The sequence below is a fragment of the Paecilomyces variotii genome, assembly GCF_004022145.1.
Source record: "Paecilomyces variotii strain CBS 101075 chromosome Unknown C8Q69scaffold_22, whole genome shotgun sequence".
Taxonomy (NCBI): Eukaryota; Fungi; Ascomycota; class Eurotiomycetes; order Eurotiales; family Thermoascaceae; genus Paecilomyces; species Paecilomyces variotii.
Genome location: NW_021167161.1, coordinates 140,741 through 163,815, shown reverse-complemented (window position 1 = coordinate 163,815; position 23,075 = coordinate 140,741). Strand labels below are relative to the sequence as shown.

At 49.1% G+C, this 23,075-nt stretch overlaps 7 protein-coding genes across 7 annotated transcripts; 4 read left to right on the top strand and 3 right to left on the bottom strand.

The window, feature by feature from the left end:
* Positions 1-266: 266 nt before the first annotated feature.
* C8Q69DRAFT_190939 (DWNN domain-containing protein) lies at positions 267-2,755 on the top strand. The gene is made up of 4 exons (XM_028625973.1): positions 267-711; positions 778-1,078; positions 1,143-1,243; positions 1,299-2,755. Exons 1-4 carry the CDS (start codon positions 540-542, stop codon positions 2,630-2,632), a joined length of 1,908 nt encoding a protein of 635 aa, XP_028480991.1. The 5' UTR covers positions 267-539; the 3' UTR covers positions 2,633-2,755.
* Positions 2,756-3,686: 931 nt separating this feature from the next.
* C8Q69DRAFT_448647 (yippee family protein) lies at positions 3,687-5,718 on the top strand (the record flags this gene model as incomplete). The annotated part of the gene is made up of 4 exons (XM_028629301.1): positions 3,687-4,069; positions 4,150-4,327; positions 4,499-4,526; positions 4,946-5,718. The coding sequence occupies 4 exons, from the start codon at positions 3,687-3,689 to the stop codon at positions 5,716-5,718; spliced, it is 1,362 nt and encodes a 453-aa protein (XP_028480990.1).
* A 164-nt stretch (positions 5,719-5,882) lies between these two features.
* Positions 5,883-7,647, bottom strand: C8Q69DRAFT_190922 (hypothetical protein). Its single transcript, XM_028625972.1, has 2 exons — positions 6,400-7,647; positions 5,883-6,329 (listed from the first exon to the last, which is right to left on the bottom strand). The coding sequence occupies exons 1-2, from the start codon at positions 7,453-7,455 to the stop codon at positions 6,048-6,050; spliced, it is 1,338 nt and encodes a 445-aa protein (XP_028480989.1). The 5' UTR covers positions 7,456-7,647; the 3' UTR covers positions 5,883-6,047.
* A 263-nt stretch (positions 7,648-7,910) lies between these two features.
* Positions 7,911-10,187, top strand: C8Q69DRAFT_409882 (DNA polymerase alpha/epsilon subunit B-domain-containing protein; the record flags this gene model as incomplete). Its single annotated transcript, XM_028628268.1, has 1 exon — positions 7,911-10,187. The coding sequence occupies one exon, from the start codon at positions 7,911-7,913 to the stop codon at positions 10,185-10,187; it is 2,277 nt and encodes a 758-aa protein (XP_028480988.1).
* Positions 10,188-10,827: 640 nt separating this feature from the next.
* On the bottom strand, positions 10,828-14,537 carry C8Q69DRAFT_483250 (mediator complex subunit MED14-domain-containing protein). The gene is made up of 2 exons (XM_028631709.1): positions 13,632-14,537; positions 10,828-13,573 (listed from the first exon to the last, which is right to left on the bottom strand). The coding sequence occupies exons 1-2, from the start codon at positions 14,334-14,336 to the stop codon at positions 10,985-10,987; spliced, it is 3,294 nt and encodes a 1,097-aa protein (XP_028480987.1). The 5' UTR covers positions 14,337-14,537; the 3' UTR covers positions 10,828-10,984.
* Positions 14,538-15,764: 1,227 nt separating this feature from the next.
* C8Q69DRAFT_511088 (hypothetical protein) lies at positions 15,765-16,787 on the bottom strand (the record flags this gene model as incomplete). The annotated part of the gene is made up of 2 exons (XM_028633242.1): positions 15,765-16,622; positions 16,668-16,787. The coding sequence occupies 2 exons, from the start codon at positions 16,785-16,787 to the stop codon at positions 15,765-15,767; spliced, it is 978 nt and encodes a 325-aa protein (XP_028480986.1).
* A 2,083-nt stretch (positions 16,788-18,870) lies between these two features.
* On the top strand, positions 18,871-20,468 carry C8Q69DRAFT_409833 (hypothetical protein; the record flags this gene model as incomplete). The annotated part of the gene is made up of 2 exons (XM_028628264.1): positions 18,871-19,971; positions 20,031-20,468. 2 exons carry the CDS (start codon positions 18,871-18,873, stop codon positions 20,466-20,468), a joined length of 1,539 nt encoding a protein of 512 aa, XP_028480985.1.
* Between the last annotated feature and the right edge of the window lie 2,607 nt (positions 20,469-23,075).

The window sequence follows — 23,075 nt, the reverse complement described above, 5'->3', positions numbered from 1 at the left end:
TCTCTGAACAGTCTTTCTACTCTGAGCGAATCTTCACATCCGTCCAACTTTCCTTGCCCCTTTGATCCGCGACACGGTATTAGAGAAGGTTAGAGATAGGTCCTGTGGTGTTGGACAGGGACATCTTGAATCGCTGTGGCTGGACTGCAAAATCTGTGAAAGGCCTCTCGTGCCTCACTTCAAAGTTTTCTGCGACAAGCACACCAGTTTATGTACACAAGACCTCATTTTTGTACTCAGAGTTCTTGAGGACCTACCGGCCAGCATTTGAAGAATTTCTTTTTCTCAGATTGATGAGTTCGACCACCGTTCCCCATAGAATCTGGATTACAGTCTTCTGATATCCATTGTTCCTAAACCCTATAGCGGAGCTGCTGTGCAATAACATCTCCAATCGAGCTATAGCGTTATTCTGTGGTGGTGTTCGCTTTTCACCGTGTGCTGTGATTTACACTTTTCGTTGCTGCTTGTATCTTTGTATTCAACCCGTGTCCCTAGTTGCCCTAGAACCGTCTGCATCTGGCTGCTAAATTGAAAACATGTCATCTTCCGTCCACTTCAAGTTCAAGTCCCAGAGAGAGCCCTCGAGGGTAACCTTTGATGGCACCGGTATCTCCGTGTTCGAATTAAAACGGGAAATCATCAGTCAGAATAGACTAGGTGATGGAACAGATTTCGAATTATCCATTTATAATGAGGATACGGGAGAAGGTAGGTTTTTACAGAAGCCCTGCTACCCTCTTTTCCCGACAACGATGCTGACCAAGCCGTGAACAGAATACGATGATGACACAACAATCATACCACGTTCTACGTCTGTCATAGCTCGCAGGTTGCCCGCAGCGAGGCCTGGAAAAGGCGGTGCAGCACGTTATGTTTCCGGGAAAATGCCAGTCAATGCGCGCAGTTCTGCTCGTACTGATATCTCGTCCTCGAGCCGTACTGCCAGCGGGACTGGTAACATAACCAGCAATGGTGTGTCGGAGCTTGATAACGCCCAGACAGAGGAGGAGAAGATCAAGGCACTTTTCAACCTTCAAGCAAATCAATGGAAAGAGCAACAACAAGAAATGGCCAAGTAAGTTGCAATAGATAGATACCGATATCCTTGGATAGCCGTGCTGACATATGTCGAATCCTAGTGCCACACCTGTCGCCTTTGGGCGCGGTAGAGGGAAGCCAGTGAATGTTCCCGACCATCCTCCGCCTCCAGGATATCTCTGTTACCGATGTAGAGAAAAAGGTAGGTTCCTCCATGGGACACTTATCTACTGCTATGACTAACACGCTGTTTCAAGGACATTGGATCCAAGCTTGCCCTACAAATAATGATCCTAAGTTTGATGGGAGGTATAGGGTCAAACGATCTACTGGTATCCCTCGTTCCCTCCAGACGAAAGTTGAGAAGCCGGATTCTCTCGCTCTGGATGGTTCTAATGAGGAGATAAAGAGCTCCGGGGTCATGGTGAACGCTGACGGAGACTTTGTGATTGCTCAGCCTGACAAAGCTGCCTGGGAATTGTATCAGGAAAAGGCGAAGGCTTCGGCAGCTGCAGCCGCCGAAGCAGCCGCTGCGGAGGGCAGCAGAGAACTGCAGGCTAGGGGTCTGGAATGCCCGATTGATAAGCGGATGTTCTTAGAACCAACAAAAACCCCGTGTTGCGGGAAGACGTATTGCAATGACTGTATCACAAATGCTTTGATTGAGAGTGACTTTGTGTGTCCTGGATGTTCTTCAGAGGGCGTGCTGCTTGATAATCTTTCTGTTGACGAGGATGCCGTCGCAAAGATCAAATCGTACGAAGCCGAAAAGGCAGAGAAAAAAGAGAAAGAAAAAGAAAAGCAACAATCTGCGCGCGACGCGCAACCGCATGAACAGTCAGAGAAAGAACCCTCTAAGTCTCCTCAGGCGAAACAAACGTCGTCCCCAAGTTTGTCAAATGGTCCTACATCAGCCCAGGCAAAGAAGAGACCTGCTGAGGATGAACCTGGCAAGCAGGATGGTTCACCGCGCACGGACTCGGTACCCATGAAGAAACAGAAATCGGAAGATCCCAAGGCACTGGTTGACAAAACAGAGTCCCAGTCAAATAATCCCATGAATGCCTTCCCTCAGTTGCCATTTGAGCAGGCCTCTTTCGGTGGTGCTGGGTTTATGCCACCCCAGGGCATGGCGGCAATGCCCTTCGCCCCTGAGAATGGTTTTATGCCAGCAGCTATGGGCTTCATGAACCCGATGATGTTCCCAGGTGGAAGCGGCTATATGGGTAACATGGATGCGGGATGGAATCAGATGAACGGCATGAACTTTATGTCTCAACAAAACCGGATGTATAACGGCAACATGAATGCTCCTATGCCAAATCACCCTTTTGGGCCGAACATGTACAACGGAATGGGCGGCGGCCCAATGGGTATGGAAGCCATGGGACAGATGGGAAACCAGATGCCGCCTCAGTCAACTTTCCCACAAGGAATGGGGATGGACGCCTTCACTAATCAGCAGCGAACTGCATTTGGTGCTCCCTTCTCTCGCGAGGAGGATAACGCGTATTTCCGCCAACCCGTCAACCCTCACCGGCACCAGGCAAGGCAGCGAAGAGTGCGACCAAGCGATTATCGAGAGCTGTGAAGTGATGCCGTTCTTGGAGCGCATATCGGAGTTGGTTTGGTTGCGACCTTTTATTATCCTTCGATCGGTCTCGGCTGCATGATTCTTTTGATTTCGAGCGTCGGGACGTACATGTACATGATCGCTGTGTGATTTGCACATTTGTGTCTGTAGATGTCATGGGTGATTTCTGCATAGAGCTCTATCTTGACGGGCTTCATTGTTTCTTTTGTTTTTTTCAGACGGAATATGGTTGAGTCGTCTGCATGGTGCAGGATCTGTTATTACGAGCGATAGGAAGAGGTGAAATATCATCAATCCATCATGACTTCTCTGTATATTTCCACCGTGTTATTGGTCCTTGGACATTATATTTCCGTAGAATGAAGAAGCTAGTATATCACCGATGTCAGCTCTTTCGCTGAGACCCAACTCACGTTGAATTAGTGCAGAAGTCGACTTGCAATGCAATAACTATTATTAACTATTAATACTATCTGACGATCCGGATCTATCACCTCGGAATAGCTCGGTGGCGTGTGTGGCCTGAGGCAAAAACGCCAAGCTCGGGGCGGTGAATACTTAATCTGTCAGCCCCATCGACCGACCGCTTCGAAGATTCGAGTCCTTAAACCGACTAACTTACCACTATCACTCGGATATCGCAATCATCCTCACGGGTTCATCAGAACCTCAGTGTAATTGTCTTCTGAAAAGTCCGTCATCCAGCCTCCCTGCAACCGACCGCACAAATCGTCAACCGAACTCGCGTCCAAGTCAATTGTCTCATCCGTTACATCGTTATCACTACGAATATGGCTCGAGAACCCAGTAGTAGTAGTATTAATCAACGACAGCAGCGCTTTGCGGCGACCATGGCCGAAGCCAGTGTTCTCGCCAGCTGCTACACCGTGAATTCTTCGGCGGTCGTCCGCGGATTCCATTACTGCACTACGAGCGGGGCCGGTAAGGATACGAGAATCCCAGCCAATTTCTTTCAATGGGATGAGACTGATCATGTCATTGTTACCGACAGGAGCACAGTGGTATCCCTGAGGTCGCCTCGGGGTCTAAAATGCCTCCAATAAGCCCTCCCCTTAGCTGTCCGGTCGTGTCCGGCACCGAGAGCTCCTGGTCAAATAACAAATGGCCAGAGCAAAGAGGGGAGGCAGCGCATACTATCTCGGAAGAGTGTGAGAGGCTCTTCTGTGACAAGCTGTCGGCGATTTTCCTTGGTGAGAGGAGTCGTGCGAGACGAGCGTCACTAGAGATGGATGCGTATGATCGGGTCTCTCGGTCCAACCAGTCCAGAGCGAGCCACAACCAAATCCAGAGATGGCTCGAAGTGTGGAATTATGCGTCCGATGATATCTATCGGGGCTTTGTGACACGGAACAATCCAAGAACGCTCTTCGTGTTCTTCGAAGGCAACGCGCTGGGCTACGGATTGAAATCTGGGTATGTTCTTTCTTTCTCAATATCAACGCTGATCGGTGTCGTCCAATTCACGCAAAACGAGGCTAACTGTTCGTGTCTAGATTAATGGCTCTTTTTGAGCTGGCAAGCATGCCTGGCTTTGATTGCAGTCAGATAGTTGCATGCGTTAGTCGCTCAGTGGTTACAGCTGAGTTCGACACAGTCAGGGACCTGGGCTGGTGCGGGTTCAACCTAACAACTTTGGAGCAGACACTTGCTCTAGACAGCGCAGAACCCTCTGTGAGCTCTAGGTGGATTTTCTTGGTTGCGGAAGTCTAGAGTTGGCAGCTGCCGATACAGACCGCTGCTTCTTATCCCATCTGGTATTGACGCCATTATAGCATAGCACTCGATATGTTCAATCAACACTATCAGTACTTTGTGTTCTTCATTCCTTTTTTTTTTTTCTAGGTTCTTTTCTTTGTTCATTGCAGGACGTGTATGTAACAATACGGATGAATATGTTGCGCATGAGACGGCCTCGTAACCGACTGATCTAGGAGCATGTCTTGAAAGTCACCCGGTGATATTTCCTCCTTGGGCAGCGAGGATGAGCTCTGCCTGGACTAAACGAATGCTCTAGCAACCAGCATGTATCATCCTATTGTAACTCGTCTACATCCGGAGAGGCGACGATCGCAGTGATGGCCGAGTGGCTTGGCATTGGGTACATACATACTTAACTAAGGTGTACTAGGTAACTAGGAACTTCTCATATGACCCCGCGAGATCCCTGGAGGATGGGGAGCCGACAACTAGATGACTTCTTCTCGGTTCGTCAAGAGCTGTAATCCTTTTTTATTATTATTTACTGGTCCAGAAATATAACTACTGAGCATATATTACCAATGCCGCCAGGTAAAAAGAGAAACTCATCATCATCATCATCATCCATATTTCCTACCTTTCTCCTCCCATCCGCACCTTTTGGTAATAAACAACGACGGCCGAACAGCCAAGCGGACAAAATCGAGGGTCCTAATACCAACTACCGGAATAATCATAATCATAACAGCACCAGCACCAGCACCAGCACCAGGTACCTCGATGGCCATATCTCATATATCCAATGTGCTCGATGCGCAGCCGATCTCTGCCTCACGTCTCAGATCATCAGTAAAGGCTTCACGGGCCGGCATGGGCGCGCATATCTCGTCTCTGCTGATTCCGTCACGACGGCTATATCCATGACTTCATCGTCTTCGCCGACAGCATCTCTCCCCAATACGGTCACGCATAAGCCTGTTCCGCGACAGCTGGTAACCGGTGCTCATACGGTTAGTGATATCAGTTGTCTTCTCTGCGGCAGTATCTTAGGCTGGAAATACGTGGCTGCGGAAGAGGAGAGCCAGAGATATAAGGTCGGCAAGTTCATTTTAGAGACACAGCGGATTGTTACAACTTCGCGGTGGGATGGATGTGCGAATAACGACCTCGACGTCGACAGTCCGGGAAAGGCCCGAGACGATGATGATGATGATGATGAGAGTCTGCATGATAATGTGGAATTTGATAGCCAAGACGAAGATGAGTGCGAGGACTTGTTTGCTGGGGTCTGGAGCCCTGGTTTAGCAACACGCAGAAGAAGCCGCAAGTTTGACAGACGATCTACGATGTATGGCGCTGGCTAAGTAGTTTCTTTACCTACTTGGAGAACAAATCTCGTACATCGGCTGGTGAATTCGGATTTATTGGATTTGGGGTGAGGTGTTTCTTCTTTTGAATTTAAATCCTGCAATTGCAATACCAGGCAGGATCTAATCTGGGAATATACTCTGTCAATTAAGCGAAGCAGAAACTGCCTGTCATTCAAGCGCAGTCTAATGATACACATGATGCGAAATCACGATAATGAAAAAAAGATACCATGCATTTAACTCAGCCTATCCCTTTTCTTTTTTTGTGGGTATCACTGTTCCGTAGGTACGGTCATTTATTTCTTTTCTCTCTCTCTCTGAGATTACTCCTCTGTGCTCTCCTCAACCTTCGCTCGCTTCGAAGGTTGCTCACCGTCCGCATCGACGGATCTCTTCTCACCAGTAGCAGCAGGAGCAGGAGCAGGAGCGGGTTGCTTCTTCTTTTTCACAAACGACGAGAGATCGTTGGCGTTCTTCACAGCCTCCTCAAGCTTGGCCTTCTGCTGCTCAGGCGCCTGTCCAAGGATCTGCCCAAGAAGCCCATTCAAGGGATTTAGATCGTCGTTCTGTGCAGCAGAAACTGGCCCACGCCGGAGATCAAGTAGCTGCCCATATCTTAGCAATCAAATCACAGCTATTCAAGAATTGAGAGACCAGTTTTCTAGCTGAACTTACGCGTTGTTCCATATCCGCCACAATCTCCTTCACGTTGCCTATTTTGCGCTTTGCTGCAGCCACCTTATCCTCATCTGTCACCTCTCCATTGTCGAGTTTGCTTTGTTCCTTTGCCATTCGCACTTTGCAGCTTTCAATGGCCTTTTCCATATGCTTGATAGCCTCTTCTCTCTTCTCGGTGTCGGCGCCGGACTGATCTTCACTTACGGTTCCGTCTTCGGCTTTGTGGACGGAATCAAACTCCAAAGCAAGGGAAAGTTTGTAATGACATTCGGCGACGGTAGGGTCTTCAAATGGGAAGAGTGACTCCTTCAGCTCAAGGGCAGCTCGAAGATCAGAAACAGCGTCCGCGAATCTTTCCGCCTCGAGGGAGATCTCCGCTTGCAAATCATGTATGTCGCTGAGTCGTTCCTTAAGGGTCTTCACCTCAGGAGGCATATCGGCCGCTTTGCCACTACTGCTGTCCTTATTTTCCACATCTTCAAGCTTTCGCAATACGAGGACACGGGCCAGGTCGAGCACCTCGAAAGCGTTTGCGAAATCATCTTCCTCTTCATCGGGGCCCTCGTTCTCCGCATCCTCCCCTTCCTCCGAGTCTGAGACATCGAAGTTCTCGTCTCCCGTGAACTGGAAGTAGGGCCGGTTCTCTTCTGTTTTCGTTTGACCTGTTTCACCAGTAGCGCCCTTCTGTGTAGCTCCCTGGCCAGTGCTCTTCGATCCGGATTTATTCGACGGTTGTGCAGGAGCAGGTTCGGAATCTGCTGCTTTGCCGGCGACCTTAGTTCCGAGGACGTCGCTTTTGCTCACGGCGACATTGTACAACGACTTTCCATAAGCGTAGAGCAGGTCAGCGTTCTCAGGTGACATCTCTCCATTCAGTTGCGCCTGTATCTCCATAGCTTGCGAATACAGTTCAGCTGCTGTATTATAGTCTTTCAAGGCTTCGCGCGCATTGGCGCGTTCCGTGAGATTTGCCAGCTGCGCTCGTAGCTGTTCGGGCGTCTCCTCTTGCTTTGTCTCCTCCGCAACATGCTCGACGTCATTGGTTTCGGCCATGGTGGGCAGGTAGGTCAGAGGTATGAAGATGTCAGAAGTATGAAGATCGCGCTTAGCTCAAGGCCAAGTAGCGCGGAGGATCTCTGCGATTGAGATGCAGGAGAGTGCAGAAGGTAGTGGCGTTGAGGAGGAAGTGGATGTTGCGCTAAGATAACCATTTATCTTTAATGGAAATGCTTAAGTCGCGGGCGCGTCTGCCGGACGCGAACTGCCCGCCCTTCTAAGTACGCGTTTGGGCTCTAATGCCATAGTCGACATTATTGTCCGCATACTTGGATGGAACAGAACATCATCGTGGCTACTGTCTATTTCATCTTCTAGTTACAGGATTGTCTCTATATCCACATGGATCTTCCTACTGTCCCCGCCAAGTACACAGAGAAACATCTACACTTCCCCGCCTGATCAATCTCGAAGAAATGAACGAACACTCAGAATCAGCTGAAACGCCCAAAATGTCAGTGGCTAAATCGAGATTCATACCTTCCGACCCAATTCCTTCATCATCACCTGCATTTGGGACTCCAGTTCATCCGATCCGCAAAGGGAAGCCGAACAACATTGCTTCTAAGGCCTCAGTGCTACCAATTCTACTTCCTCCTGCCACTCTAAGACCGGTGGCATTTCGAGCCATTACCAGGAAACATAATTTAACGATATCGTCCTCCGCTCTGCAGGCTCTGGCTACTTTTATCGGCAAGAACTGTGGGTCAGGATGGCGCGAAGAAGGACTGGCGGAACGGGTCTTGGACGAAGTTGCGAAACAATGGAAGAGAGCTGGCGGCAGCGTGATTGTCGAAGAGGGCAATGGTGCATCCCTTAAGACCATATTGCAGACGCTCGAAAGCAGTATGAGTGCTGGGAGGATTGTACACACTAAGGCTACTGCGCAAGACAGGCACCCTTCAATCCGACGCGGTTCTACTGATACTACGAGCGGCGGCGCTATACAAGGAGGGATTCGTACATCCTCAGGCGCAGCTGATGAAAGTATTGATGATGAAAACGAGATGGGCGATACGAGACGGTGGATTAAAGTCATTGGGGCCTTTGACCAACCTCGCTTCACATATAACGTTAGCAAGAAGCATTTTGAGACGCCCACATGGAAGCCTTCGCTATTCCCGCCGCCGTCACGAAAGACATCCTTGTTTCGCGATCGATACAATCTTATTTACCAACGATTACTTCGCAACGAATCCTTCCAGTCATCCCTGCGGGGAGCTTCAGACGATCCATGGCCGCGAGGGTCGTCATCGAGGACGGTTGGCCAGCAATCTTACAAGTTAACACTTATTGCGAATCTTCTGGGAAGGAGCGGAACCTCTCATCTGGTGCTGGGTCTTCTTTCTATCTCTCCTTCGGGAGACCTATCTATCACCGACTTGACAGGAAGCATTGCGTTGGACTTGACTCATGCACGCACTGTGCCGGAGGATAGTGCGTGGTTTGCACCGGGGATGATCGTCCTGGTAGATGGTATCTACGAGGAAGAAGAAAGTGTCCGGGGCTCAACCCTGGGGGGTAATACGGGAGTTGGCGGCGCGATAGGAGGCAAATTTGTCGGCATCTCAATTGGTGCTCCGCCATGCGAACGAAGGGAACTTACGTTGGGGATGAATCTTCGCAAAGCTCAGAAAGACGTGACTGCTGGAGGATTCGGCTGGGTCGACTTTCTCGGAGTTGGCAGTGAGCGTGCACAGGGGCAGCGCATGAGAAGAATCGAAAGACAATGTCTACGACGCGAAAATGAAGATGGACAACATTCCACTCGACGAATGATGGTTGTTATGAGTGAGCTGAACCTCGATAATGTAAAAACATTGGAAGCATTGAGGGAAGCCCTCAATATCTATAACACCTTACCAACCGAAGAGCTTCCGCTTGTGTTCTTCATGATTGGGAATTTTGTCAAACACGCAGTGATCAATGGGGGCGGACGAGGCGGCAGTATCGAATACAAGGAATATTTCGATTCGCTTGCTACGGTCTTGTCAGAATTTCCGTCTCTGCTGCGCCATTCGACGTTCGTCTTCGTCCCGGGCGATAATGACCCCTGGGCGTCTGCATTTTCTACTGGCGCCGCCACCACTATCCCGCGAGATGGGATTCCTGACATGTTTACTACCAGAATAAAGCGTGCATTCGCGACGGCGAATAACGATGCAGATGCATCCCATTCGAAAGAGCCTCGCGGTGAAGCAGTTTGGACAACTAATCCAGCACGACTGTCCATCTTCGGTCCGGTGCACGAGATTGTTGTATTCCGAGACGACATCACCGGACGGTTGAGACGAAGTTCTGTGATTTCCGGAACCTCCCAGCAGCCTGATATCGAGATGACAGATGACTCTGGTGAGAGACAGCCAGAAATCTCTGAGACCAACGACGACCCGAATGAGAATTCACGAAAAAGAGACGATGTCCCATCTGCTGCGACGCTGGCTGCCCGAAAACTCGTCAAGACCGTCCTAGATCAAGGAAACATATCTCCATTCCCACTAACCTCGCGACCTGTCTTGTGGGATTACGGATCATCATTGCATCTATACCCTTTGCCCACAGCATGTATACTCGCAGACGCCGAGGCGCCGCCCTTCTCCATCACTTACGAGGGCTGTCATGTTATGAACCCCGGTCCATTAGTCCCCGAAGGTAGCAAGGGCCTCGCCCGATGGATCGAATATGACCTATCCCGAAACCGAGGAAAAGTCCGAGAGCGTCGCTACTGAGAATCTCCCCCCCCTCCTCACGCATACGTGTATACATACAAATATACATACACAGTTAACATATCTTTGGTTATTAATGGCGGCAAGGCAAATTATATGATATTGATATGATATTAATATGATATGATACGACGATGTTGTGGCTAATTGACCTTTTTTTTTCCTTCCTGAGCGATCTCGTTCCATTCAGTAGCTTAAGTATACAAACGCACGTGGGGAGTAGATCTTCATTACCAACATGCGGATAACTTCCACCTTGGTCCGCTTGTTAGTTGTATGTAAATATACTGTACATATCATGTGGTCAACCAACTGTCATGCATGTGCAAGAAAACGAAAAGGAAGGACGAAAAAAAAAAAAAAGGTGTACAGGGTATGTATACTACTTTATCCTAGATTAGACTACGATTTGATGATAGCTTTTTATTTTTTACTTTTTACCACCGGTATAGATCCCTGTAGTAAATGTTAAATTCACTAGTTAGTTAGTTACTCCGTTATTTGTCATGTCAGCTAGTAGTTATTGCTCAATCAGTTGATTTTCGATTTTATTTATTTATAGTCAACTAGACTATGCTAGTTATGCTATGTGTAGCTATTTCCGTGACTTGGACCTCCCGGGAAAATATAACGTCGGGGGAATAATAATAATAATAATAATAATATCGTCTCCCTCCAGCAAGAACGGATAGGATAATACATGGTCGTTAAAAGGAAAAAGAAGGGGGGAAAAAAAGAGGTTTTGGGGGCGGGGGGCGGAAATACCACCATGGAATGAATAGATCTAAACTAACTAATCAATCGATCATGATCACATCGTGGTCTTTCTTCGATTCCGACTTCACTTCGACAGGTTTGGTAGATTCTGCCGTTGGAGCATGTTGGCCATTAGCGGCTTCTCGTTGGTCCGTTCCTGTTTGGGTGGTGGTCGTTTGTGGTCCTTTGACACCTGCATCGTTCGCGCTACTAGTGAAGCAAGTGTCGAGCTCTGACAGAAGGTTTCCGACCTTCTGAACGTCGGCGACTGCGCCGGTGCCGAGACCCTTCCAGCCTTCACCCTGGGAGTTGTATATTCGTTCCCGTAACTTGGATTCAAGTTGCCCAGGATTCGATTTCTCCTGCGCCGTGCGGGCGTCTCTTAATATCCAGGCGATGCGGTCTCGATGTTGACCAACCGTGATAAGGAATCGATAGCGGTGATGAGGATAGTAGATCTGATAAACCTTGGCGTCCCGCGCAGTCACGAAGACCTTCGATGGTGGATCTCGTGAAGCCCCGCAGGTGATGCGGTCTAGCGCTTGTAGTAGAGGGATCGTGAGCGTGAGGAGATTGGCCATGTGATTGACACCGGACACTGCGCCGTTGTCATTGAGGACTGATGAGAGAGAGTGTGAGATACGGCGGTGGGGGTTCGACTGATCGAAGTTGATCTCCAACTGTAAACGGAGAGGTGCGGTTTTCGGTTGGAGATCGACGGTGCCCTTGTCATATAGCGACTGCGACGATTCTGGGCCCTTGATGCGAATGCTGGCATGGAGATCCTGCTGGGCTCCGTAGGTAAAGTCAAGGCGGGAAAGAGACATGGACCGTGTCCGGATGTTTTTACGGTCGAGGGCTTCGAGTATCGAGAGAACGCACTCGAGTCTCTGCAGACGATCGAACAAAGGCCCAATCATCGAGTTACCAGCTGTAACGAGGAAGCGCATGGCAAAGCCGCGGCCTTTCCGCTGGAAAGCCACTGAGTTATCTGAGTTCGAGGCCAGAGCCCATACGGTCCGCATTGGAGCCGTGAATTGTCCGTGAGCTACAATGATCACACGCTTAGTCTGACTGTCGATTCCTTGGAAGGAGAGACAGACCGTCTCCTTCAAGAAACGGGACTTCCTTAGCCCTGTAGGGCACGATATCTGGACGCCAGCAGGGAGCCTTGAGGGCTCGAAACGAATAAACAAATCGGGCACCCGCGGTCCATGTTCCAGTTGTAGATTCCGTGCTTGTGGGAATGAGTGCACGCAGTCCAGATCTTCCAGGTAACGAGCATTCGCATAGAGAGCAAGTAGTCCCGCCAGAGAATGCTCTAGATTCGCGAAAGACGCATAATCCAGCCGATTTTGTCTTTGGCCGAGCTTTTCAGTCACGTTCTGCACCGATTGCAGGACAGGAAGTCCCGCACCCACAGCTGGTCGCGTAGAAGTCGAAGGGGCAGACTTCAGCTGAAGTATCCACCAGTGGTCACCGTCCATGCTACTAGTCGCTGCGGCGATCCAATTTCGCTCCCAGAGAGGGTGTGAGAAGAGAGAAAATCGGAGAACATTGGATGGGAATGTTCGCCGGATGTCGAGTTTCACGCTACGAGGATTGACGGTGTCCCAACCCATCATCCTGGCGTGTGATTCCACCTCCTCCATAGCAGCAATGCAGCGAAGGCGCGAAACGCGGGTGACTATATCCTCGACCGGGGACTTGTCTCCATTGCGATCGACTTCCTGACGGATCAAGATCGTGGGACTTGTAGAAAGTGTGATTGTTCCAGAGATCGGTTCCACCGACACGCGGAGGTACCGAGACTTCGTGAGTTGAACCGTAAGGCAGCAATTACCTGGTTCTTCGTCGGACATATCCACTTTCAAAGCGAGTGTCCCAGATGAGTACAGATGACCTTCTTCCAGCTTAGAGTAAGCCGATTGAAGCAGGTGAGAAGAATGTAACGCGATGGCACTCCGAAGGATATTTTCCATGGACAGAACCTCTTTATTGAACTGGATGCGGGAGTGGTCGACCTCCTTCCCATCGCGCATCCAGCGCAAGTCTAGATGTGAAATGCCAGGGATAGTGGCATTGTTCGAACCGGATTTATGACGCCCAGTTTTGACACCAATCTCAAGCCAGTTTCGAGGACCAGATTTCAGGGCCCAATATTGGACGATCAGCGTTCGATGTAGCAATTCGACATGCAGGGCATCCGACCAGCCACCACGCGCTAGATTCAAGGCTTGTCTGAACAGGATATTGATCTGGTTTGTTAACACCAAATTGTGAACGAAGTTAAAACAGCCTGTCAAACTGCTTTGCAGAAGAATGTCATTGATCTTGAGGTCCAGCTCGCTGAAAAACCGCCCCTTTGGAATTGGCGAAGAAGGAGAGTAGAGGAAACGTAGATCGATGAAGAAGAACTGAGACGAATGGTTCTGTTCCGCGATAGACAGATCAATCTCGAATTCTCCTTTAACGAAGAACGTCACCCTGCCGTCATGAACGTGATAGGTCCGGAAGGCACTTGGTACAGTATCGTGGAGTACCAGCCTCGTGCTAATAGCTCTGTTTATTTTCTGCAGTGTCTTGAGCATCTTCTTGGCATTCAGAGGCTTAGGCGGCTTGTATCCCAGCTAAAGAATCAGAATTAGTATGACTGTAGAGAAAAAAAAGCTCCCACGTAACACTCACATCCGGTAATGCTGCAACCTTCCCCTTTGACAAGACTTCGGCTGCAGTCTTCAGGTCTGGGTTGGCGACTTGAGCTTGCACAAGATCCCTTTTCATATCACCGACACGCTGAAGCGCGCCACTGTAAGCCATATGCCGGGTCCTGATAAAGTTCTGAATATCAATCAACTTGCTGACCTCCGCCGCCCGTCGACCCCATTGCGACAGGACGAGGAGCTTGATGAATTCAGCCCTCTTGGCCTGCGCAAACTCCAACAGGCGCATCTTCTTGTGTACATTCTCCGCGCTCTGGTTTCCGGCCGTCTTGCCATTGACGAGAGAAGACTGCGGTTCCAGATTCTGGGAAGGTACTTGCGTCTCGGCGAGCTCATTCATCACATCGACCAGGTCGTTCCAGCATTGCTGCACTGCTCGGTTGACCAGCTGCGCATAAGGGAAGAAGCCTTGCGTAATATGTGGTAGTTCCGGAACGCGCATGCTCGCCGACCCCGATGTTGACTCCCTCTGCGATTTCACGCCATCGTGGTTATTGCTATTGAATACGCCGCCGTCTCTGTCATACGACACATCTTTCGAATCGCCACGGTCGCCGCCCTTCACTCCGTTGTCCGTTGATGAGTTCGTGATGCCATTCTGGCGATTCGATGGGTTCAGTCCCAGCCTAGACCCACTAGCATTGGCATCGTCCATAATGATACCAGGCATATCTGATGCGCAGCAGCACTCGTCATCTCACGCATATGGCCCCTCTAACCACAACCACCTCGCAGATCGTGGACTGTCGATCGTTTTGTCGATGACGGGGCGATTGTGTAGGTCGAACCGAGAGGACTCTCTATCGGCATAATAATGCGAAGCGTTCTTCGAGCCTCACGACGCTGCGGTCGTGGATCGCCGTCGAAGTTTCCAGGGCGGATGGGGATATCGACCGGGCAGTGAAGACGTCCGCTCTCACGTGATGAGCTCCAGACCAGCCACTGCCAACGTCAAAAGTCTTAGTTAGACTATCTACTCCGTACTTATCTATGTTAAGTTAATTGAACTATTTTAACTGATTGGTTTAACTAGTTTGCAGTAACTAAATAAAGCCTTAGTATTACTTAATCAGCAGTGCTAGCGTGCATAATTAACTAACTAGTTATCTATTTATTAGTTACTTCAGATACCGACGAAGCACTGCATTACTGATGGGCACTTCAGCTACCGATTCTACTCATCTTTGGAGATATTAATCCCATCGAGAAATATCTAGACGATATTAAACAGATCTTGAATCTACGAACGGATTCCAGAGCAAACCGACAGAAAATTCTGTACAAAAACCCGGCCTATCCGATGATGTCAATATCTCGAAATTCAAGACATAAGTTAGATAAAAAGAGATGGCAGTATGTAGGGGTGCTGCCCTTTTATATCCTGGTCTTAACAGGGCCTCTCAATCAAAGGGAAATCTGATAGAATGAAGCCATTCTATAGTACTCACCCTGACACTAATAGCAACGAACGTCATCAGCACCCGAACGATCTGATAAACGTGCCATGTATGTCACAGAGGAACGGGAAACTACACACATGTTACAGTACAGGGAGGTTGCGGCTCAGCAAAGCACATCACTCAGCCCTACAGTTTAACTCCTCCGAGCAAGGCTGCTTAGCTGATTGGGAGTACGGAGTAGTAGACAAGAGGACTCGATCCCATTTGACGCCCTGACTATGGTACTTACTGGGGGGAACCGCCACTAGAAGTAGACAGCCCTTGTAAATTACTTCAAAAGGGAAAACTCAGCCACCGCCTTCTTCCCTGGAGGTGATAGTCAGATCCGATGCTTCCGTGGGGATTGCCGCAAGTAGTGCCATATTACCATATTATTTCCATAGGCATGTTGTCGTGCATGGTGCCGTAACTTTAAAATTAGTGTCCACGGCACCTCCGCCAGAGGCGCATTGGATCTCGCTCTGCGAGGAATAAACATATAAACATAAGGCTGTTGGTAGTATGATTGTATTTAGAATGAATTATGAGAGAAGATTGAATCAAAAGAAGTCATACCAAATTCACCCGGGGTATTTCAATGCACAGAGAAAGGAATAGTGACAACAGTGACAATAATAGTGACGGGCTCCGGTCTAAGCCTAAAGTCTCGCATTATTGCTGTCCTCTGCAACGGCATCATTATTACTATTGTCATGATTGTTGTTGTTATTGTTACCGTTGTCAATCTGGCTGTAGATCTGCTCCAGAGACATCATCGCATTCATGTCTCCCTGCAGCATGGCACGGTTGAGGTTTTGAATCTCTGCCATCCGCTCTTCTGTTCTTGCCCAGCCTTGCAACCTGCTATCAAAACTGGGACCTCGTCTTGTGCCGAAGACGGTGCGGACGATGTCCTTTTCATTCTTTGCTTGCTTGGCATTCATGAGCCGTTCTAGAAAGATTGCCTGGTCCGTTTGTCGGGCTGTCTTCGGGATAATCGTTCTTGGTCGTTGCTGCTGGAGTTCAGGTGCCTGTGTAACCGCAGAGTGGTCTGCGCTCACGCTCTGTGCAGCCTTCATACCACTGCTGGTCACAAGGGTTGCTTTCTGACCAACGAGTTTGACAGAATTTACAGCGAGAAGATCAAACTCCTTCTCTTGTTTGACGAATGTGAGCTCTGACGGCTCTGTCTGGGGCTCCGGCGCTGTGAAAAGTAGTTCTGTACCAATCATGTCTGTCCAGGAGCAGCTGAAGACCTGGTTCTGGTAAGATACGATAGGGTTGGTGCCCGCTAAATCGAGTAACTGAAGCCGGTTTTGTGACGACATATCGTCGCCTGCGTCCGTAGCAGGGTCATTCTGACTATCTAGGAACGACGAGCCTGCATCAAGAGCGGTCGAGAAGGGCGAGGATGCAGAGGACGCGATAGTGGCAGCGGCAGTAGCAGGCTCCTGCCTGCGTCTTGGGGGCCGTAACACGCCATTACAGGTGGTGAGATCGAGATTCAGATAGAAGGTCTGGAGTGCGCATTAGTGATCGTCCGCTGGAGAAGCGGAGAGAACCAGAAAAAAACCTGCCTCTGTCTCGGACTGGTCATACTCGTATTCATACTCGTCGTCGGAGTCGTGGTCGGGGCCAGCTAGGGCCGGATCCACCACAAGCTCGCGGGGATCGGCTTGCATTGGCGGTCGAGATGTGTTGGCAGGACCGGTTGGGCTATCACTGCCGGCGCACCCGGGATGATCCAGGCGATCATTAAAAAGAGAAAGAAAGGGAAGGGCAAGAAAAGAAGAAAAGGGAAAGATAGCGGTCCGTCGGAGTTCGGAACGGGGCAGCCCGTTGGTTGGTTGGTTGGATAGTTGGTGATTTAGTTAGTTAGTCTACCATATCTAGAGTATGATCAGAGTATCGATTAGAGAGTAGTCTACCATAGGGTTGTCAACTTGTGAGAGAAGACAGTCCGCTGCCGTTGCATCAGCATGATATTATTATTATCAAAGCGAGTCTAGGGCCGATCGGTGGGGTCGATGCCGGTCGAAGCCAGAAGATATTTTACCAACAGAAAAAGAAAAAAAAAAGGACCGCTCCCGGACCTGGAAAAAGTCGAGTAATAATACATAATACCATACCTAATGCTGTCAGTCAGTCTGGTCATAAACCTACCAGGTCATAGTTAGTTCTATCTTCTATCTATCTACCCGGACTATCCGAATAATACCTTGACGGCGAATTGCAGTTGGTCAGCGGGCGCATCGTCATGATCATGGGGCTGATGGATGAACGATAATCTGTGAATAACGAGTTACTAGTTGACTTATTTAATCATCAACTTACCTGAATAATAATACTACTAGATACTCCAGCAACTCTACCATATTCTACTCTACCATGATCCATAACATCAGTGGAGGCCGCCCGCTGCCGTCCCGCGCGCCAACCGGTTCCCGGTTCCGCCTCGGAGTTGCGGTGGTTGACGTAGTGGAAGAACTCTTTAAGCCTAGAGTAGTTCGAGATAGTTACTACCTAGGTAGGCAGTAAGTACCTTAGGTAGGTTATGACGACTGAATTCATACGGTAGATAGAGTATTATTATTATTATTATTATTATTATTATTACTACTACTACTTACTGGTACATACATCGGACTATACTACTACTACTGCCTAACTACTACTCTGTACCCTGTCCTATACTACCACATACGTATGGTACGTATCTATGCCGTAGAGTACCATATGGTAGTACCATAATAATACCATAATACCATAGACACTACTAGATGGACTAGAGTAGATACTGAAACTCCAGTCCAACTCCCCCGGTTTTACCCCTCTTCTCTCTCGCCGTGCCGGTCCCGGGTCAGGCCGTCGACCATCTCCAAGTGCCCGAAGAAGCTCGACACTCTCCCACTGATGTATGGACAGTTCTGTATCTGTATCTGTACCATCCTCCGTATCTGCATTATTCTGCACCCAGTAAGTCGTGACTGCTCTAGTCCCTTTTTCTCTGTGCATATTGTGTGTCTGTCTATCTGTCTATCTATCTGTATCTGTCTGTCTGTCCATTCCTCCCGGTGGCAGAGAAAAACGGTAACATCCGTGTTCCCCCCATCTCATCCGGAACGTTCACCTTCTCCGGCTGCTCGCGGAAAGCTCTCGATGAGTCAAGCCCAACAGCTTGATAGAAGTTTTAGTTCGAGGATGCATCCGTCTAGGCCGTCAGATGCTTTTGGGTGCTCATCATGATGCCATCCGCTCCCTCCCGGCCTAACCATCTCACTGGCCCGGATTGTCAGGCTTATCCGCTCTTTTCTCCCCTGTCCTGATCCACCCCACTAAGCCTTGTCGCCTCTTGTCTTGTATTATCTGTACTGTTGACTTTTTTGCTGCTCACGAGGAGACGTGCTGGATCTGAAGCATGTTCTGGGCCCCCGGCTAACTGGAAACCTCTCGTCCTTCTTTTTTCTTATAACAGTGTCCCTGCAACTCCGTCATGGCGGCCAGACACCGCTTTTCACTCCGCCGTTCGCGATACATCCCACCACCACTGCGTTGCTACACCACGGCCATCTAGGACCACCCCCAACGGACCAGTCGATCGTTCTCTCGCCTGCGACCGCACCGTCCAATTCCCCTGACGACCTGCCCGGCCGCACTCGACAAACAGTATATGTCCACCAGCAGACAACCCCGACCGCGCTCTCGTCTGGTCCCAACGATCTTGTCGAGTCGGGGGATCCGCGGGATCTCTCGCTCTTCCAGCAGATGACGCGCAAGTCCTGGGCTGCCATTGCTGTCTTGTCGTCCCTGATAGCTTACGTATCGATCAACAGTCTCTACAGAGCTGTCAATCCGTCTGCGTTCATATGGTACGAAGAAGACTACGACGAGCCGCGATGGATCGCGAGCTCCCATTCGTGGGTGGACCGCAAAGCCTGCCGCTGGCTAGGACTCTGCGGTACAGCGCACCTACGCCCAGTCCGGCCCCGGTTTGGACATAGGAAAGCAGGCCTGCAGGAGCCTGTGGACGATGACAACGCACCCTGGCGTTCTGCATGGGGTCCAGCTGCCAATTTCTCCGCGCAATGGTCGGACGATGACCGGGTCCTGCGGGAGATCCCCGACTATGTTTTCGAATACGCGCCTCTGGTGCATTTGTTTTCCAAAGAGCAATTCTGGCCTGGCGACATTGCAGAGCATCTATACCATATCACCCCCATGCTGAACTATACGCCAATTCAGTCCCCGTGGGACCATCCCACATTACGCAATCTGGACCAATTGAATCAATTCCAGGAAGGAAGACATGTTTTCTTAACCAGTAACGATAATGTTGAAGATCGACCGGACTGGCTGGAAGGAGAGAAGAATATCCCCGATCCAGGTGACTCAGACCCGGAAGAACCCTGGGCCGATTGGGATGGCAGAGTGGACGGCACTATTCCGGGGGATACCTATGACGAAAGGACGAAGTGGTACGATTCCGGTGATGAAAGCCCATTGCAAGAAGAGACTGGACCAGTACCGGTAGATACGCCCGAAGGTGAAGAGTTTCGCGATGAACTGAGAAAACGCTATGGCGGGAAGAGAATCCGCGATGAAGGCCATAACGGCGGACGAAGTGATGCCCCTGCCGTTCTGATCGTCGTAGACAAGGGACACGGCATCATCGATGCCTTCTGGTTTTACTTCTACAGTTTCAATCTGGGGAATGTGGTTCTGAACGTGCGCTTCGGTAACCACGTAGGTGACTGGGAGCATTGTCTCGTGCGGTTTCACAATGGCAAGCCGAAGGCGTTGTTCTTCAGCGCACACTCTGCCGGTGAGGCATACAGCTATGAGGCGGTCGAGAAGATCGGGAAACGGGTGAGTTGCCATCCTAGCCGGAAGCTCGAATGAACCAAAGCACTGACGGTGCAACCTAGCCTGTGATATACTCTGCCGTTGGCACCCATGCGATGTATGCCACGCCGGGGATACACGAATATATTCTGCCGTGGGGACTCCTCCATGACGAGACGGATCGGGGCCCACTCTGGGATCCGGTGCTGAACTCGCACACTTACACGTACGATTATCTGAGCGACACCCTCCGCGCGTCCGTCCAAAACCCCGCTTCTCCAACGGAGTGGTTTTATTTCAACGGCCACTGGGGCGATAAGTTCTATCCTCTGGGTGACAAGAGGCAATACCGGTTTGCTGGACAATACCACTACGTCAATGGCCCACTGGGTCCCCGATTCAAGAACCTCAACAGACGGAAGGTCTGTCAAGGCACAGTGCACGATCCTTGCGTGATCAAGAATTGGATTGGCGACCGTCCACGGGCCAAACGCTGGACGACCTCGGGGACGGGCGAGTAACCCACCGGAAACCGAGGCAACACGAATATTCCTTCTTGTTTTTTTTTTTTTTTTATGAATTTGCAATTATGGCTGGAATGATTATGGCGTCACGTAATGGTGCTCACGCGTTGAAGATTCTATGTTTTGCTGTCTCGAGTTATCACTTCTTTATACCCCCTGTTGTTCTTCGTTTTTTATGCATGATGCATATCTCTTATATAGATGGGTCGCTTACCGGATTGGACGTCTTTGAGCGGTGATGACAGGCAATGAAAATTCTATTTTAGAAAGGACACAGACCCCCAAGTCTTTCTTCGTAAACTGCCATCCACCTCTGGGAAGTGCCTCATGATCGAAAAAACAGAAAGAGGCGGCTAGACATACTACCTTACCAGCGTGCGAATATGTATCTGTCACCAGGTGTAGTTACATTAATCTTCTTCTCAAATAGACAAAAAGAAAAGAAAGAACTTCTAATCAACATCGCGAATATAGAAACCTAGAATTTATACTGTCCTAGAATTTATACCGTCCATAATAAAAGGAAAGGATAGTTAGCTTTGAATTCCGGTATAGTTATGCATCTGACGGAATCCGGGGAAGGAGGCCGTGATCAGTATCTAAGCATGTAGACAAAATTTGGTAACTGACCAAGTAGGTAATTAACTAGTTATCTGGAAAAGAAAAAAAAAAAAGAAAGAAGAGAATGGGCTAGTTATTGAGGACCTGGTCATATGACGCTACAGAGATAGATATATGGTATGTGTTCAAATCGATAGTTAATCTGGTCTAGACTACGTAGTACGTAGTCTACTCGAGGATCCTTACCAGCGCTGTGTTTTTTTTTTTTTTTTTGGGCCTGATTAACCGTATATGTAGTTTTAATCCGCGGTTCTTAGACATATTATCTTAAAGACTAGTTTGGATTCCTTTTTTCTTTGCGGGGGGGTTTTTTTTTTCTTCTTCTTTGCAAGAAAGACGAGTTACAAGAATGAGTTATTTCAGAAAACAAAAACGGAGGAATCGTTTATCCAATCGACACTTCTGACTGCATTATTCAATTCGATGTAGCCCCGGCTCAAGCCGAGCCCCTATCTAAGTATTATTACTTTGACGCTCGGATGTCTTTCTTTTCTCTCGTCGTGTGAACAACATAGTGGACCCGCTACGGTAGGTTCCTGAGCATTTATCTAGAAGCGGCTAGAAAGGTCTCTGATGTAAGTACATACCATAGAGCACGATGCATAATAGTAATAATAATAGTTAATCATAACAATACTCTATTATTCTTATTTTTATGAGAACGTCGACCTGCCCTCTACACCGCTCTATCCCCAACAGGACCGGAAAGGAATTACTGCGAGCAAATTGCGTGCGTGCAACAGCAACAAGAAAAACGCCCTTTTCTCTCTCTCTGTCTCTCCAAGCGACCTTGTTGGCCAGCGAGAAGGAAATCGTTGACTCATGGAAACGGGCTCTTACGTTATAAGCAGAAGAGTAAGCGGGGTATATTACTTGAATGGTTTCCCGTCTGGGGCATTTGATACTCCGAATTCTCCAGGATCGAACGGGCCCAGGGCGGGGCACATCCGAGAAGAAGCGCGAATTCTTTCTTGTCATGTCATATGGTCGTTAGTTAGTAGTCTAGAGGTGAGAAAGACCAAGGGGGGGAAAAAAAGACGCAGTTACATATTATGGTACATACTCTGTGATAATCGGTTGGAATGGGAGAGTAATTAGCTGCGGTCGTCACTTGACCCTTGTTAAGTAACCATAGTTAGTATTGCGGGTTTGATATTGTGCCATGTTTGCGGCTGGATTCTTCCGGTTGTAGGCGGTGGTATGTATTACTGTATTACTTTCAGATAGAGATCAGCCAGGAACAGCGTGGGTGTGCCTCTTCTTGTTCTTCTTGTTCCATTTTTCTGGTTACTAGTACCCCGCGATGGGCTTCTTTTCCAGGGTTAGACTAGCGATAAGTAGCTTCCTCGACGGCTGGTCACCGATCATTTCAATGATCGATCCAGCCCCGTGCGGACCGGGTTGGCCGCGCCTGGCCGCTGCTGGCCGGCTGGGGTTGTCTAAAGTGTCTAAAGATAGATAGAGATAGTTAGTTAGTCTAGTAAGTAAGTGTAACTAGCAGAGGAAGACACGAACAAGACAACAATGCGATTGGAACCAGAATGATCCCGCTGGAGCAGACTGGTTATTTTGCCGCTCTTCTGCAGCTCCCAATAATAATGAACTTGCAAAATGACGTGCCCTTTTGCCCCTGGCGAACTAGAAAAACGTCAACCCGGTCCGGTCGGCGTAACGTGCAATGGATTAATTAATCCAATTTATTATTAGTATTACAGTCCAACCTGGTTCATATTTAAGCCTTCGTCCTCCCTGTCTGATTGAGGCACGTATCCCTTGATTGACTATCCTCGCTAGTTAGCTAGCTCTCGCCTTTTATGGGGAGTGTGCGCTTCTTTGTTGTGTTGTCTTGACATCTCATGCCCCTCGCGCGAGGAGACTCGTTATCCCGCTGACCGCTTCCAACGAACCCTTGCAGATAACAGAGTGTCTGTTGTTTGTTTGAAAGAAAAGAAAAGAGAGAGAGAAAAGAAAAAGAAACTCTCC